Here is a 17,900-nt window from a genome sequence, read left to right on the forward strand (position 1 = left end):
ACCCAAAGTGGGGAGACCTGGAGCAGCATTCAGTAGAGACCCAGAAGTGTCACATCTTGGCATTAGGGCTAAACTAACTTTGAATTAAAGCTGCACTAGACCCACCCTAACAAAGCTTAAAAACATGCCTTGACAAGCTCAAGCAGATCTGTAAGTAACTTATTGCCTGTTAAAACAAATGTCAAACACTGTAAAGGAAGACAACAAAATCCAGACAACAAAATTGTAATGTTATGATGTCCAGCATCCAATCAAAAATTGCTAGACATTCTAGGACTAGGAAAATGTGACCCATGACCAGAAGAAAAATTAAGCAATATAAACAGGCTCAGACATAATAGAGATTAAGGAATTTGCAGACAAGGACTTTAAAACAGTTACTTAAAATATGCTTAAATAATAAAAATGTTACTGTAATGTGAGAAAAATCAAACTTCTAGAGATTAAAAACTTAATATCTGAAATGAAAAATTCACTGGCTGGGTTTAACAGCAAATTTAGTACTATAGAAGAAAAGATCTGTGATCTTGAAAATATATCAATAGGAACTATTCAAATTAAAGACAGCAAGCTGGAAAATAATAATAATAAAAAACAAGTCCCAGTGACTTGTGGGACAACATCAATAGTCTAACATATGTGTAATTGGAGTTCTAGTCAAAAAAAAGTGAGGGACAGTGGAGAACAGAAAATTTTGAAGAAATAGTGGGCAGAAATATTTGTGTACTTTATGTGAACTGTACCTAAATAAAAATCAAAATACAATAAATTGAAATGAATGCCATCCTGCTGTTTCTTCCTCTACTCTCTACGATTACACATATATCTCAGTTGGCTTGGACTACCCATCTCACTCTCTTTGCCTGACACACTCCTTCCCATCCTGCCAGCTCCAGCTCAAAATCACCCACTGCACAAAGTCTTCTCTAGATCCCACAGAAAGTCTGCCCCTCCCTTTACAAACACCTGGAGCAAACCAGAGCAGTTTATCTTCTTATATGTCGGTCTCCCTGATTAGACAGTCTGGACTTTGTGAGGCATCCTCCAGGGTCAGGACTATGATCAGTAAGTAATAGGGAGAGAGGGAGCAGATTGCATGGGAAGGAGCAAGTGGGAGGGATGTTGGGAACCCTGAGGGCCAGGCACTATTGGCTCACCCACACCCAGGGACTTTTGTAAAGACTCATAGTTGGTAAAACACAGAGAGGCAGCCTAAAGAAGTATGGAACTTACCAAGCTTAATTGGGCTCTCATTAAAATGCAAATTCCCAGGTCCCATGCAGAACTACCTAATCAGATTTTCCAGGGAAAGATGAGAAGACTTGAGAGTGGGGAGGGCTGTGTGCTTCCTCTTCCCACCCTTCACTCCACCCTCTGTCCTTGCCCCAGAGAGAAGCTCTTCAGGGTTTCCTCTAGCCCTGAGGTCCTCAGTTCCTGGGGCCTGAGGGCCACCTTGAAAGTAAAGACCCATTTCTCCCAGATTCATAAAACCAAGGCTGCTGGAATAGCAACCAGCCAGGAGTAGATCCCCATGGGCCCATCAAGATGGAGCCTTGTCCCAAGTCCATACTCCTCCATGGAGCCTCTCCTGCTATGTCCAGGCCTTTCTGGGATCCTCTTAGGACTCTGGCTACAGGATCTCTTGCCTGCCTCACACATTGTTATGCTTCTGCTCCATTTCTGGTTTATTGGAGATATTCATACTATTTTTAAAATCTGGCTACATCTTTGAACTTTTCTATTTCAATACTTGTTTCAATATTTCACCCATTGTTTCTCCTAACAGTGGAGCAGATTGGGTGCCTCAAGGCTACCCTTGGAGTGCCATCTTAGCTAGAGGGTACCCTTCAGATTGTCAAGAAGCCTCCCCAGCTGAGATCCACAGTCCCCACCATGGATCTGTCTCAGGAAGTGCAGCTCCCTGCCACCCTTTCTGCTGCAACATTGCTCATTTCCTAGCCTGCCCAGTGTGATCCCCTGACTTCTAGGAATCTGAACCAAGCTGAGGGTGGAGATAGGGAAGGGAGATAGATCCAGACAGGACCCCAAGCCTTGAGGAGTTTTGTCTGTCTGTTAATTAGTCCAGGGTTTTTTTTTTTTTTTTTTTTTTTTTTGGCAAGAGATCATTATTTCAACATCATGGGACACATGGGATTCCTGCCCAAGCAGGGATCTTCATCCTGGAGGGCCCCTTTTTCTGCCTTGCCCAGGAATGTGTGATTCCTCTGTTCACATCATGGTGAAGAAAACAACTATGGAAAATCTGTCTGTGCTGGAAGAACATTCACTCTCCATTGAAGCCCACCCAGTGGACTACCCTTCCCGCTCTGGAGGCCTCTAAAAGCCAATATTCTATGGATACGTGCCCAGCAGGTGCCAAATGAGTTCATGTAACCTATAGCATTGAATTCTCCCAAGACCCTGAAAGATCAGTATTACTATTCCCACATCACAGAGATGCAAAACTAAGGACTGGGCCACTAATGGATGTGCCTAATGTCACAAACCAAATAAATGGTACAGCTGTGAATTTGACCTCAGCCTGTCTAACTCCAGGGCTTCCCACCAACCTCCAGCCACCTGACGCATTTTCCAAAGTCTTTAAAATAAAAGACCACTATATGTGATGTGTATCCTGGATCGGATCCTGGAACAGAAAAAAAAAATTAATTTAAAAAAATGGTGAAATTCAAATAAATTCTGTAGTTTAGTGAATAGTAAGCTAGCAACACTTGTTCCTCAGCTGTGACCGATGTCTCACAGTCATGGAAGATGTTAGCATTAGGTGAAGCTGTTGAAGGATGCATGGAAACTCAGTGGACTCTCTTCATATCTTTTCTGTGAAGCTAAAATTATTCCAAAATTTAAAAAGAAGAAAGAAAAGCCAATCAGTCAAGGACACAAATCAGGAAAACATTCCAACCTTGGCCGAGGTCTCCAGGGATCAGGGAGATGACTGCTCTGTTCACAAGGTAAACAATCTCAGGTGGTTTCTGCCCACGATGTGGAATCACTCACTGGCAAAGTCCTCCCTCTTCCAGTTCTCTTTTGATCATTCTGAGTTCCCCCAGGAGTGAGTCTCAGCTTGATGCCAGCCCATCTTTACCACCATCTCAGACTTGCTGACTTTCCTTTCTAACAAGGGTGAGCAAACCACAGGATGGGAGCCTGCAATCTGTGACAGTCTTGGTTGAATTTAATCACTGAATTAGTTTTGTTGTGTGCATTTTTACTTTCTACTTGTGGCAAGTTGTGCTAGTTTCTATGTATGACTGCAATATTAATTTTTCTATTTAAACAAATTTTCTTTTCCTAACATGAATTGATTTAAGGATAGGCCTTGAGCAAATAATGTACAAAAGAGAGGGGAATTTAGTCCTAATCATGAAAGTGGTTTGGGAGTAAATAAAATTTGAGAAACTGAGCACTCACGGAGAGCTGGTTTCCCAAAGAGAAAGGGCACCTTGGCTTTGCACCCCTGTGGGAACACCTGAGCACTGACGTGGTGACTCAGCAGGGTAGGATACGTGTTCCTGGCTGGTTCTGAAGGGGAGACTAGAAAATGGGGAGGAAGCAGGCCATGTGACCTCAGCACTACTTGAACAAGGTCCCTGTCTCTCCTGTCCATCCTGGCTTCTCCATCCCTGGAACACAGCCTGGCACATAGTAGATTCCCAGTAAGTATTTATCGGCTAAACAAATGCATAGGAGAATGACTATACATAAAACTTTGGAGCCAGTTCTATCATTTCCAATGTGAACGTCAAAGTATTGCCCAAAATAGAAGGGTCTTCTGGGGGCATCCAGGGCAACCTCATCATTGCACAAATGGGCAGTGGAAGCCCAAGAGGAAGAAGGCATTTACTCCAGCCACACAGTCAGTGTCTGGGAAAAGCAGGGCCAGGAACTAGGACTTCCCGTCTGTGATCATCCTTGCCAATACACCAGTCTGTCACTTCTGTCGTGCGCCCACATGAATGACCTTAGCCCAGGCAGGCAATGCTGCAGGCAGAGTGGGGGCAGATAGCAAACCAGACTCCTGGCACCCAGCCTATGCTGGAAGAGGCAGAAAGGCCCCTGCTCGGAGGCTGCACAGAGGCTTTCGGTATCGTGTAGGTCAAGCTGGACCACACCAAGGCAGCCTATCTATCCTGGGCCTCTGACACTGGGCACCCTCATTCTTGGTTAGGGTGAATCCCTCTTTTGTGCATCAAGTCCATCTTTGCTGTAGGGAAAAGAAAGAGAGATCAGACTGTTACTGTGTCTGTGTAGAAAAGGAAGACATAAGAAACTCCATTTTGACCTGTACCCTGAACAATTGCTTTGCCCTGAGATGCTGTTAATCTGTAACTTTGCCCCAACCTGCAGCTTGCAAAAACATGTGTTGTATGGAACCAAGGTTTAAGGGATTTAGGGCTGTGCAGGATGTGCCTTGTTAACAAAATGTTTACAGGCAGTGTGCTTGGTAAAAGTCATCACCATTCTCCAGTCTCAATAAACCAGGGGCACAATGCACTGCGGAAAGCCGCAGGTACCTCTGCCCTGGAAAGCAGGGTATTGTCCAAGGTTTCTCCCCATGTGATAGCCTGAAATGTGGCCTTGTGGGATGGGAAAGACCTGACCATCCCCCAGCCCGACACCCGTGAAGGGTCTGTACTGAGGAGGGTTAGTAAAAGAGGAAGGCCTCTTGCAGTTGAGATAAGAGGAAGGCCTCTTTCTCCTGCCTGCCCCTGGGAACAGAATGTCTCAGTATAAAACCCGATTGTACATTTGTTCTATTCTGAGATAGGAGAAAAACTGCCCTGTGGCGGGAGGCGAGACATATTGGCAGCAATGCTGCTTTATTATTCTTTACTCCACTGAGATTTTTGGTGGAGAGAAACATAAATCTGGCCTACGTGCACATCCAGGCATAGTACCTTCCCTTGAACTTATTTGTGACACAGATTCCTTTGCTCACATGTTTTCTTGCTGACCTTCTCCCCACTATCACCCTGCTCTCCTACTGCATTCCTCTTGCTGAGATAATGAAAACAGTAATCAATAAATACTGAGGGAACTCAGAGACCAGTGCCGGTGCGGGTTCTTCGTATGCTGAGCGCCGGTCCCCTGGGCCCACTTTTCTTTCTCTACACTTTCTCTCTGTGTCTTATTTCTTTTCTCAGTCTCTCGTCCCACCTGATGAGAATTACCCACAAGTGTGGAGGGGCTGGCCCCCTTCATTTGCACGGGCATTTCCCAGGCTAAAGACTCCAGAGGACTGTGCAGCAGAGATCTTGGAGAGAACCATAAAACCCATTGTCTCAGTCTCCCGGTAGGCTGGCTGTGACCCCTGCCAGCGCCACTGGCACCTCTAGTCACCCTTACCCACTCCACTTAATGTCCCTTCTCTTCTCTCCTCTCCTCTCCTTTCTTTTTTAATGGAGTCTTGTTCTGTCACCCAGGCTGGAGGGCAGTGGTGCCATCTTGGCTCACTGCAACCTCCGCCTCCTAGGTTCAAGTGATTCTCCTGCCTCAGCCTCCCAATTAGCTGGGATTACAGGTGCATGCCACCATGCCTGGCTAATTTTTGTAGTTTTAGTAAAGACGGGGTTTCCCCATATTGGCCAGGCTGGTATGTCCTTATTTCTTGATCACACCTATTGTTAATTTCCTGCCTTTCCCGAGTAACACGAGACCTCTGCAAGGGCAAGGATCTTTCTATATTCACAAACCCCTAAAACCCCTCTTTGTCCCTGCACAGAGAGGACAGTCAGTGAATATTTGTTGAATGGATGGATGGATGAACTGATGGGACAAATAAAAGCCACAAGTGCTCAGGGGATTTGTGTGTGCTCCCATCTCTGTGGCAGTCTAGCTGTGGGACCTTGTGCAATTGGTGTGATCTTCCTGAGCCTCCGTTTTCTCATCAGTAAAATGGGATGGTCACACCAACCGGAAGGGTTGTGGGCCAGTGAGATGGGGAAAGCACTTGTGTCATGTCAGGCTTTGATAGGCATCTAGGAAGTGTCGGTTATGTCAAAATCAAAATCCACTCATTCATTCACTTATTTATTCACAAGGTCGGTCAGCTCACAAATATGTGACGTGGGAAGGCTTCTGAGAAGGAGTAGGGGTGAACCTTCCCTGAAAGACTGAGTAACATGCTGGAGGGAAGTGGTGGGAGTGGGAGAGGATGAGGAGCAAGGAGAGCATCCAGGCAGGGTGGGAAGATGTAGGGAGGTGGCACACAGACCTACAAGAAGGAGCAGGCATGGCCACATCCTAGTGGGCAGGCCTGCGGGACTAAGGCCTGTGACTCCCATCCCAGAGGAGAGGGGAGCTTTGGAGGGGGCTGACCGTGTCTGGACAAAGATGATTGGCAGGGCAGTTTTTCTTTCCAGCAAATATGTGTTGCGTGTGTGCTCTGTGGCAGGTACCGGCCTGGGTATGGGGGATACAAGGACACAAGTCTGCAGGCAGAGGGACATAAAACACATGGGCTTGCCTGAGTCACTCTCAAACTGCACACCTGCTGCAGCCTGCCATAGTTCTTCAATTAAAGACCAGCATCCCTCTGTGGCCTACGAGTTCCCACCTACCTCTCGGCCCCGCTCCCACCCCTTCTTGCTTACTCATCTCATTTCAGCTCCTCACCTGTGCCACTTCTGACCTCAGGGCCTTTGCACATGCTGTTCTCGCTGCTTGGTGGGGCCTCCCTGGGCTCACACCCTTATTTCTTCCTCTTTTTTTTCTTCTTCAAAATAGAATTTATTTTTGCAGCGAATACTACAAATGTGGCTATGAAAGCAGAACGTGATATTTAAAAATATTTAAGATATGCAACCGTCATTTCAAAAACAGAATTAGTTAAAAGGAAGATGAATAAAGAACTCGAGCTTATGCCTGATTTCTATTGGTATACTTAGAAATACCAATCAGTATTTAACATATTATTAACTATGCTGGAAAAAACACCTCTATATGCAGTTTTAATTCCTAACTACAGTTTAAAAACAGATGAGTTCCCAGCATTTGGAGCTCCTCCTAAATGTTACATCTTGGGAAAGCCTTTCTTGGGCCCCCGGACTGGACACGACCCATCTGTGACATGCGACTCCCGGACTGGACACGACCCTTCTGTGACACCCTTTGCAAGCTCTGCAACGTCTCCTTCACTGTGCCCACCGCAGCTCGTGACAAACATGTGTTTATTGGATTCATGGTGGCTTCTCTCACTGATTATCAACCCCAGGAAGGCAGGAACCGGTCTACATATATCAACAATGAGCTCAGAGATTGCAGCCCAGAAGTCATCATTTAATGGAGGATTGACTGCAGCCCACAGGCGGCTGGAGGGAACATTCAGACCCACCTGCCATCGTCATGCGTGGAGGTGAGGGTTTTGGAAGGCTGCTTGGAAGAGGCTGCCTTGGAAGATGTTGGAAAGGTAGAGAAGAGTTCATAAAGAGGTCCTAGTGGCCTGGGTATTAAAGGGTGAGTAGGAGTTTGTTAGGCTGGAGGAGGGAATTCCCATTAGAGGAGATGGCAGAAGCACTGGAGGGGGCTGGTGGAGGACCGCAGCAGGGGCTCTCTACTGCATGCCCACGTGCCAGGCACGATGGCCATGCAACCTCACGTCATCCTCAGAGGTAGGTAGGTAGATAGAGGGTATTAGTCTCTAGCTTAGCCACTGGAGGTAGATATTATGATCCTCTCTCAATAAATGAAGCGGCTAAGGCTCAGAAAGGTTTAGTGATATGCCCAGGTCACCTGGCCACTCGGTGGCTTTCCTGGCAGTGTCACTTCCCCAGTGTCATATGTTGCGCACCTGAGACCGTAGCTCAGGGTTTCTGTGTTTTTCTATACCCACCCCTCAGGCTGGGGCAGGGGAAATGACGTCGGCAAAGGGCTCGGCTCGGCCGGGATTCCCAGCCTTTTTCCCACGTCTGTGTCCCTGTGCCGGGTCTCAACCTTCTCCCTCACCCCCACCCTCTCGAAAAGGGGCTGCGCACTCTGGGCTCCCAGGCTCAGCGCTCACCACCGTCCACCAGCCCTGCCCCTCCCCCGTCCCCCGCAGGCAGCCTTCTCCACCAGCCTCTGGGGACTCTTCCCTTCCTGCCCCAAATCAGAAGATGGGGCACTTGCTGCACGCGGCTAACCCTGAGGCCACGAGAAAGCCACTTCACCTCTCTGAGCCTCTGTTTCCACATCTGTTATAGGGACGCCCACTCTGGCTGCTCTGAGAGCATCTGTGACCAGAACACAAAGGACACCATGAGCTGCAAACTGCTAAACACGCCCGGGAAATGATAAGTAGTGCCAGTCGAGGCTCCTCAGTGCTAAGCCAGCCAGTATCCTCTCCTCTCCAAACACCGAAAGCCCTGAGAATTCCCTGCAGGTGGGGAAGGAACCAGATGCCTGAAATGAGCTTGCCCCAGGCCAGGAACCTGTGCGCGGCCCTGCGAGCACCTGGTGCCCTCTAGTGGCCACAGGCGGCCCTGCAGGGCCACATTTTCTGGGGAGGGCGCAGAGACCCCCACTCACTCTTCAATTGAACTTGCTGACAGGTTTAAACCGCAGGATCTGCCTTTGATAACAAGATAGGGAGGGGACAGGGGAGGGAGGGTGCCAGGATGTTCTTTTTGTGCCTGAAATGGACAAAGCTGGCGGCTACTACCAGACTTCGTCCTTCTAATGCTGCCCGAGGGGCTGGACTGGCCCCGTCCCTGTTTCCCCATCCACCTGGATTCCTGGCTGCGCCCAGAGCTCCCACGTGGACACTCCGGGGCGGATAATTGGCCAAGGACTCACAGAGTTGGGACCAACTTTGTTAAAGCACTGAACTAGCTTCCTTGGAGCCCCAAAGGGAGGGGCAGGACCTTCACTTCAGAAATAAGAAGACAGACTCAGAGAGGGTTTGTGGCTTTCCCAAAGATACCTCATTCTAGGATTTGAACCCCAGTCTCTCACTCCAGACCCCAGGTACTTGCTGTGGCCCATACCTTCCCCAAATTATCCACCAACAGCCAGTCAACCTGGGGCAGGGTTGGGGGGGAGAAACATTTGTTTATTAAATCACAGAGTCCCTCTGCCCGCTGGAGGGGAGAGGAGAATGCCACCAAGTGGTTGGGGGTGGGGCATTGCATCCCAGCATTTGAATGGGCAGGGAGGAAATGGGGTACAGGACTTCTAGAACTTGCAGTTTTGCTCATTCGGGCAGTCTAGGGAGATGGTGACGGGGAGAGACTAAACTGAAATGTGCCTGTGACTTCCATCTCAGGAAGATGGAACATGTTCAACCCCAAGCCATGTTCGGGGTCTGCGGCAAGCAGGAATTCTCCTTTATTTTCCAATAGGGTTAACAATCTTTCCCAGGAAGAGCACGGAAGGTATTTTCTCGCTGTAAATCAGCAGCAGATAGGGTTTGTCTATCTTGACGACGAGTGGTGTCTCCATGGGCAGAGTCTGTGCTCCGGTGCCAGCGGCTCCCTCTGTACCCCTCTCATCCATCTTCAGCTCAGCCTTGTGCACAGCCTACGGAAGCCAAGGGCAAAGTCAGGGCCTGCCAAGCTGCTCGGCGACCATAGTGGGCCGGAGGCCCAGAGAGGATCAGAGAGGGAGACAACTTGGCCCAAGCCGTCCAGCACAGAAGCAACTTGGTTTACTCCAGGGATCCTGGCTCTTTTGCCATTAATGCTGGAGAATATTTGACAAGCAGATGCTGCGTGAAGGAAAAGATGGTGCAGGGGGAGCATCAGTTACGAGAGTTGGTTGGGGAGAGAGATGGAGTGGGGTTTGCTTCTCTTTCTCATGGGTTGCAGGGAAGCATCAACCATAGCCGTGGCAGAAAAGGTCTACTGGGCTGCAGCTGGGTGAAAGTGAGGTGGTGGTATCCCCACTCTGAAGCCTCCAGCACCTCCTTTCATCCACCTGGTGGATGGTTAAGAGGGAGAAGGATTCTGGATTAGCTCTTTGAGATGACTTGCATCCCAAATCCACTCCAAAGGCATCAACGTCTGTAAACAGGTGATCGGTACTGGGAAACTATTGGGCGTGTGTGAAATCCTGGCACATTTCTTTCTAGCCTACAAAATTCTCACAATTTTACTTGCAGAAAACAGGATAGTATCCTGTGTTAGAATCACAGCTATCAGCAAACGTAACTACAGAAAGAAATGAGCCGTTAAACTCAACAAGACCTTCAGAGCTGGTGTTGAATGTTTGTGGGAAGTCTGTGGCAGGAAAGCTCAAAAGTGAGAAAATTCTAGTAACTGTGTTTCTTATGTCAACATGAAAAATACAGTGGAATCTGTGCCATCTGATTCAGAGCAGCGGGCTCAGCTTGGCAAGCTGGATCCTTCCCAGACTGGTTTGAACTTCCCATTTTATCTCCACTAAGCACCCAATCCCCACCACCCACTACTCCATGATATCCAAAAACCCCCAGCCTTGGCCACACTGCTGCACCCATCCCCGCACCCATCTCTGCTTGTTGAAATCTTTCCCCTCCTTCAATGCCTTTTTAACCCCAAAGTAGGGTTGCCATGTGAAATACAGGACATCCACTGAAATTTGAATTCAAGATAAACAATGAATATGTTTTAGTGTAAGTGTGTCCCGTGAAATATTCGGAACATACTGTCACTAAAAAAATTATTCATCATTTATCTAAAATTCAAATTTAATTGGGCATCCTTATTGAAATCTGCTAAATCCGGTGACTCTACCTATACGGTGCTCTCTTCTTGCCCCAGACAGTCAGGTGCTCACCTTTGCCAGAGGCCACAGGCCCCTTTGCTTGGTCATCTCTTCCTATGCAGCACATGCTTACGCCAACTCATACGAAACGTGTGGCCTTGGGCGTGGTGGCTCACGCCTGTAATCCCAGCACTTTGGGAGGCCAAGGTGGGTGGATGACCTGAGATCAGGAGTTTGAGACCAGCCTGGGCAACATGGTGAAACCCTGTTTCTACTAAAAATACAAAAAAATTAGCCAGGCATGGTGGCAGGCGCCTGTAATCCCAGCTACTCGGGAGGCTGAGGCAGGAGAATTGCTTGAACCTGGGAGGTGGAGGTTACAGTGAGCCTAGAGGCGCCACTGTACTCCAGCCTGGGCGACAGTGCAAGACTCCTTCAAAAAAAAAATAAAAGAAAGAAAGAAAGAAAGGAAGGAAGAGAGAGAGAGAGAAAGAAAGAAAGAAAGAAAAAGAAATAAAGAAGAAAGAAAGAAAGGAGAGAGAGAAAGAAAGGAAAGAGAAAGAAAGAAAGAAAGAAGGATGTGGCCTTTGGGAGAGGGTCTGGGTTAGACCTAGACCAGTTCTAGGCCTGATAACTGTTCCAGGCCTTGATCAACATTTGCTACATTGAATTGATTTCCAAAATAGCAGCAGTTTTAAAGACTGGAAGCATGAGGCTGGGGGAGGTTATGTGGTTTGCCCAGGATCACGGGGTTGGTAAGCGACACAGCTGCATTCATTGCCGCCCCGACTAGTGGGTGGAGTCCTGGCTCTGACAGCCATTGTGACCCTGGCTCTGGCCCGGGGCTGGGGGAAGGCCCCTGTGTTGCAGGGAGTGGAGTCCAGGCTAGGCAGGCTTACCTCACCCACTTTCAGGCTGCGATAAGGGGCGATCTTGGTGAGATCACCATGCTCCTCAAAGATTTTGGAGACACCTATGTAGGAGAGAGTCTTCTTCAGGTTGAAGGTGCCCGTCATGTGGAGTCTGGGCACAGACACATCTACGACCCTGGGGAATTGACATGACAACGGTGAGTGGTCAAGTCCTGTTGTGTTGCAGGGCAAGCCTCAGGATACATGACGAATGAAACATGTGTCCTCCCAGCCCCAGAGGTCTCCAATCTCTCTCCATCCACAGAATGAGGAGAGGCTCCTTAACCCTGGGACCTTGGTTTCAAAACACCATAAGCTCTCTGAACCGTGTCCCTGCCTCCCAGCACACCTGCCCCAGAGCCCTCTACAGGGAGTGTTCTCAAGTCTCAAGTTCCCCCGTCTCAGAGCCCCTTCAGCCACAGTCACTGATGATGTCCCCACTGTAGTCGCTGCCATGCCTGAGCCCTGAGCCCATCCTGACCCCGGAAGACCTGACACTGGAGGGAACAAGGCTCCCAGAATCTGGAGCTAGACAGAACTGAGTTCAAATCCACTCTGCCTCTCATGAGCTCCGTGACCTTCCCTCTCTAAGTCACTTGTGTGAGAAGGAAGATGATCATCGTCGCTCCTGCGGGACACTAGGGGTGCTAAGGCAAATGCAGACAAGGCGCTCAGCAGACAGTTGGTGCTTAGCAGGTGTCCATCCTCCTGCCCTCCAACTAGCAGCTTCACATCCTCTGTGGCTGAACCGCGATCAGCCTCCTGCCCGGAGCCTGGGGCCCAGGGGCTCCTGAGGTACCTGCAGACCCTGGATTCCTGTTCACCTGGCCTTGCACCCTATTTTCCCACCTACCCAAGGACCTCATTCCTGCCTATGTGTCCTCTCTCTCCTGCATCATCCTTAAACAGTGCCCCTTTGATCCTCCTCTGGAGGAGGCCTCACGCTAGAGTGACCCTATCCTCAAAAACTAACGCCAAGAGATCTCTCTTGGCCCTGAATAGCCTCTCCAGCTTCCAGCTCATTTCTTTCCTTCCTTTTATAGCAGCTATCTCCACTCTCTCCCACGATTGCCTCAGTCCACTCCAGTCAGCTCTTTGACCTCAACTTTTTATGGAAGCAACTCTTTCCAGAGTCACCGTTGACAACCAGCCCCAAGTCCCAGAGCCAGCTCTCAGTGAGCCGCACCTGACGGTAATCCCTTTCCCCAAGGTGAAGCATTCCAAGTCCACCCCTTGAGGCTTCTCCTCCTTCCCCACCACTCCTGCCCCTGTCTGGCTCCACCCCACCCATGTCTACCAGCTATACTGCTGCTTTGAGGCTCAGACCTTGGTCCCCTTCTCTTTTCCACCTTCACTCCTTCCCCATGCATGTCATTCAGTCTCACAGCTTTGAATATCATCAACAGGCCCAACGACTCCCAAATTTACCTTTCCACTCATTCATTCACTCAACAAACATTTATTAAATCCCTACTGTATACTAGGTGCTGTTCTAGGTGCTGGAGATGCATCTATGCAGAGAACAGGCAAAGATCTCTGCTCCTGACTGTGTGTTCTAGCAGGGGAGACAGGTGATAGAATCAACACAACAAAAAGTACCACCTAAACCTACATACATGTACTAGCGGTATGCAGAAGGCAGTAAGTGCTATGGAAAAAAAATAAATAGATCAACTTGCAGGAATTGAGGATTGGTCCAAAGTTTGAGCAAACCTTGAGGCAGGCAAGAGAGTTAGACAAATTGGGCTTTTTTTTTTTTCCTGAATAAAATGGGGAGTCACTGTAGGGTTTTGAACAGAGGAGTGACATAGTCTTGCTTAGGATTTAAAAGGATCATTCTGTTGCCTCTGTTAAGAACATACTCTTGGTGGTGGTGTTGTGTACAGTGGGGATGGGCAAAAATTGATACTGGGAGACCATTTGGAAGCTAGTGTGGTCGTCAGATGTTGGGAGCCCCAGAGACGGCGGAAAGATACCAAATTCCAGATGTGGTTTGCTGTAGGCTAAAGCAGTTTCCTGACAGACCGAATGAGGCATTTCAGAGTGGTCAGTGTGACTCCAAGGTTTTTGGCTTGAGCAACTAAAAAGATGGAGTCACCATTGACTGAGATGGGCAGGCTTGGGGAGGTTCCTTGGGACAGATCAGGACGCCATTCTGGATGTGTTGACACTAAGCTCCAATTACACATCCAGGGGAGACTCCGGGTAAACAGAAAGATCCATGACTCTGGAATTTGGGGGAGAACAGGGGCTGGGGATGGAAGCATGGCAGTCGTGGTAATAGAGATGGTGTTTAAAGCTCTGAGCCTGTGCGCTCACTCAGGGGTAAGTATAGACAGAAAAGAAGGCTGAGAACTGAGCCCTGAGACACTCACCTCTGAGACCTGGAGGAGGAGAGGGGTCTCCAGCAAAGGAGATTGAGGAGGGAAGAGGTGGGAAGTGCTGTGAGAGCGGAGAGCTGGAAGCCAAATGAAGAGCACCTTAAGGAGTTGGGGACACCAACCAGCCGAAGAGCGAGGCCTGAGACTGACTGCACTCTGCAACACAGACACCCTTGGGACCTTGGGAAGGGAGGTCTCTGTGAGAAGTGGGTGCAGAAGCTGGACTGGAGTGGATTTAGGAGAGGATGAGAGGAACTAGGGGCTGTGAACAGAGGCAACTGCTCCATGGTATTCACCTGCAAATGGGGAGTGGCGAAATGGAGGAATAACTGGGGGAAAGCAGAGGTCAAGAGAAGCTGTTATGTTGGGAAAAATAATAGCATTGAGATTTCCCGCAGGCCAGCACAAGCCATACAGGCCTGCCTGCACAGAAGGCAGACACCTGCTTTGTCTTCCTGCATAGTAGCCACTTCTATGAGCTGTAAGTTTTCCCTGGTCCCCTGCGAGGTTTCATGATGGGAAAGATAAGGGCATCTTTGTATCTGATGGAAATGATTCAGAAGAGAGAAAAACACATGCCGATGTAGGAAAGCAAGGACAGGATTTCTAGGGTGATGTTCCTGAGTAGCGAGGGGCCGTAGGTCCAGTGCGTAAATGAGGAGATTGGCTTTAGTTTGTGCCAACGTGGGAAGGCACTAAATGCAGCTGTGCTGACAGGTGAGTGCATATACCAATATGTACGGAAATGTGGGGGAGGGCACCCAGGCTGGGAGTGGACCCTCGACACTTCTGAACAGGACAATGGCTATTTCAAAGCCACCAGCAGTTTTCTGCTCCTAAAGGTGGACCCTGGGAAACAGAGCTTTTCCTCTGGGGAAATCAGAGCAGCACCTGGCCTCAAATTATGCAAATCCAAAGCAGGTGTCTGCCTCCTGCACAGAGGCCGGTGGAAGTCATCCGAAGCCTAAATTCTGACATGTTCTACCCACATGTAAGTTGGTGTGTGTCTGTTGACTTGGTTACTTCTTTTAGGGAAAAGGTGATTTTTCTGCTCAGTGTCTTCTAGGCCCTCCAGTCTGGAGAGGACTGCAGAAAGAATGCATAGGTATAGCCCGTCCACCTCTGCTCTCCCATAGCGGTCCACTGAGCTGTCTGGACTAGATTTCCCACCTGTAGATCAAAGCAACTTGACCACTTATCTCCCAGAAATAATAAGCTCAGAAGGTAGGAATATTTGCCTACCATGTTCTAACCAAACGTAATTCCCTGAGGACCGTGGGCAAACCCCCTGTCCTGCAAGAGGATTTGGAGTTTCTTCTCAGGAGGGTGGACAATACCCTGTCTGTCATTCCAAGGCCAGAAGTGACTGGGTAGGCAAGACATCCCTGGGGTGAGAGGAACCTTCCTCTCCATGGCCTTCCTGGTGGGGAGGCCTGGCCTCAAGTCAAGGAGATTCGGAGAGCAGTCCCAGAGGGATGGGGGAGGCAGACCAGGCACTAGATAAATGGAAGGAGGTACCCTGGAGGAGATGCTGAGAGCAGCCTACACTTGGACTCCACAAGACGCCACTGAGAGCAGCCTACACTCTACACTTCGACTTCACAAGACGCCACTTCTATGCGCTGTAAGTTATCCTGGGTCCCTGTGAGGAGCTTTGGTTCTGTTATTCCCAAACCTCCAGGAAGTCTGGAACTAGCCTACACAAAATCTCAAAGGTTCTATTTCACTCTTGTGTAATGGTGCAAAAGGAGATGAAGCCTGAAGCCAGAGAGATGGTGGCAGTGCCCAGGGAACATCTCTGTGTGGTTGGTGGTGGCCTGATGGTGGTCACAATACCAGGGGCTGCAGAGGGCCCCAGTGAGGGGAATGTGAAGCCCCCAGTGTAGCACTTGAGCGTAGCCCCATAGAGAAATTGTCAGACATGGCTTGGAGATAGGGGTGGAGTGCACTCAGGATGGTGAGTTCCAGCAAATCAACTGCAGGGTCTCAAGCCACTGTAATTTGAGTCCTACAGGAAATGTCATATTCTGGAGTCCATGTCTCACAAAGCCAGGACTTCTGGATGAAGTGGGGTGGAAGACCTGGCATCCCTCCCATTTCTCACCTTCTCTTCACCTTCTACACCCCCCAGTTCCTTAGGGAGATCTCCCAAGACATCTCTTTGAACTCTAAAAATCTGTAGAGTGCAGGCTGAAACATGTCAGTCCCTTTGGGGATGTCCCCATGTTGAGACAACATGGGGGAACCCGTGGGTGGTAACTGAACTGAACTGATGTGACTCCTTTCACACGGAACGTGGCTTGGAGGCATTGCAGAATGCATCTCTGATATCTAGAGTGAGCTGCAGGCTTGAGAAAGGAAAATTATTGTTCTGAATGCTTTCAATAAAGTCACATATATTGAAGGGGGGAGCTAAGTGGCAGGGCATTCCAAGAGCACTGCCATCTCTCGAGATCTGCACAGCCTCACCCGCCCTCCCCACTGGGAACATCTTCTGCAGTGGAAGAGCAGCCAACCTAGGGCTTCAACCTGAGGGTAAGAGGGTCAGATTTGCAGGACACCTGTCATTCAATAAACCAGAAGTTCCGAAGTTCTGCTGAGAATCTTGGAGCTCTGCCTCTTTAGCCAATGGGAAGGAGAGAGGAACTTCATTTGGGTGTGTTTTCTGTGGGGCAATGCTATGCTAAGGCACATTTAATTCTCTCAAGAGTACTGTGGTGTTGGCAATATTATGGCCACACACCATAGATGAGAAAACCAGGTCTCAGCTAAAGGTTGTAACCTGGACCCCTCCTTTTGTTTCAGTGGCCAGACCCTGCCAACCCTTGCAGCTCCCTGGCTCCCAGTGGGAAGGGCAGGTGAGGCTACGCAGATCTCAAGGGATGGCAACGCTCTTGGGATGCTCTGCTACTAGGCTCCCCCATCCCAGTACCGTGACTTAATTGGAAGCATTCGGAATCAGAATTTCCCTTTCTTGAGTCTGCAGCTCACTCTAGATATAAGAGATGCATTCTGGAATGCCTCCAAGACAGTGTTCTGCATGAAAAGAGTTGCATCAGTTCAGTTACCACCCATGGGTTACTAAGCTCAGTCCTAGCATCATCTGTACCTCTCTTGGTACCGTCCTTGCTGCCTGACAGGACATTAGTTGTGGCAGAGGTTCTTAGTAAATACCTTTATGGAGATGCATGGGGAATGATGACAGGGACAAGGTGGAAGAGGGAAAGAGAACAGAGAAGAGGACATCTGACACCTGTCCAAGTGGAAGCTGCCCACTCTGCTACATCTCCTTCACTGCTCTGGCTACTAGAGGCCACTAGCCCAGCCACTTTCAAGGCACTATGTATGTCCATGCTGACACTAAGTCCCCAAGACTTAAACCCAACACCAACTCTTACCTCTTCCCCCCAAATCTATCAGTAAGCAAGTGCCTGGGAGGAATTCTGTAGGCTTAGCATTAATCTAATATCAGTTTATGTTTGAAAAGAAAAATATTTACTCTCTTTGGCTCTTCAACTATTATTTGTATAACTTACTTTGGATACTTCATGGGTTTTGTTGTGACACCACAGTTGACAACATCATTCTACTCACAACTCACAGCTCTCTTTTACAGCCCATGTTTGTCCTTGCAGTTTCCTTTGCTCCTCCCCCTTTCATACAGACTGCCACTCAGCCTTGAAGACTTGGCTCAAATGCTATCTCCTCTGTGAAGTCCTCCCTGACCACCGCCCTCCAGTAAGACTCCATCTACTGTGCTCTCACAGTCTTGATGAATCTCCCTCAAAGAGCCAAGCACTTCACTCTATTCCTATGATTTGTTCCCCAGTCTAATTCTCACCATGATATAAGTTTATTATAGAGCCCAGAAGAGGACTTGGCCATAAGGTAAGAGCTCAGACAGAAGAAATAAGAGAGAAGACAGGAG

At 48.8% G+C, this 17,900-nt stretch overlaps 1 protein-coding gene across 6 annotated transcripts in view; it reads right to left on the minus strand.

Annotated features, from left to right (window-relative positions):
- Positions 1-9,036: 9,036 nt before the first annotated feature.
- SERPINA12 (serpin family A member 12) overlaps positions 9,037-17,900 on the minus strand; it is a 30,922-nt gene continuing 22,058 nt past the window's right edge. For all 6 annotated transcript variants that reach the window (XM_054447493.2, XM_054447490.2, XM_054447488.2 and 3 more), the window contains 2 exons: positions 11,580-11,727; positions 9,037-9,516 (listed from right to left, as the gene is read on the minus strand). In XM_054447493.2, coding sequence (XP_054303468.1) covers positions 9,325-9,516; positions 11,580-11,727 — 340 coding nt within the window. In that variant the 3' untranslated portion in view covers positions 9,037-9,324. The remainder of the gene's footprint in view (positions 9,517-11,579; positions 11,728-17,900) is intronic.

The sequence above is a fragment of the Pongo pygmaeus genome, chromosome 15 (assembly GCF_028885625.2).
Source record: "Pongo pygmaeus isolate AG05252 chromosome 15, NHGRI_mPonPyg2-v2.0_pri, whole genome shotgun sequence".
NCBI lineage: Eukaryota > Metazoa > Chordata > Mammalia > Primates > Hominidae > Pongo > Pongo pygmaeus.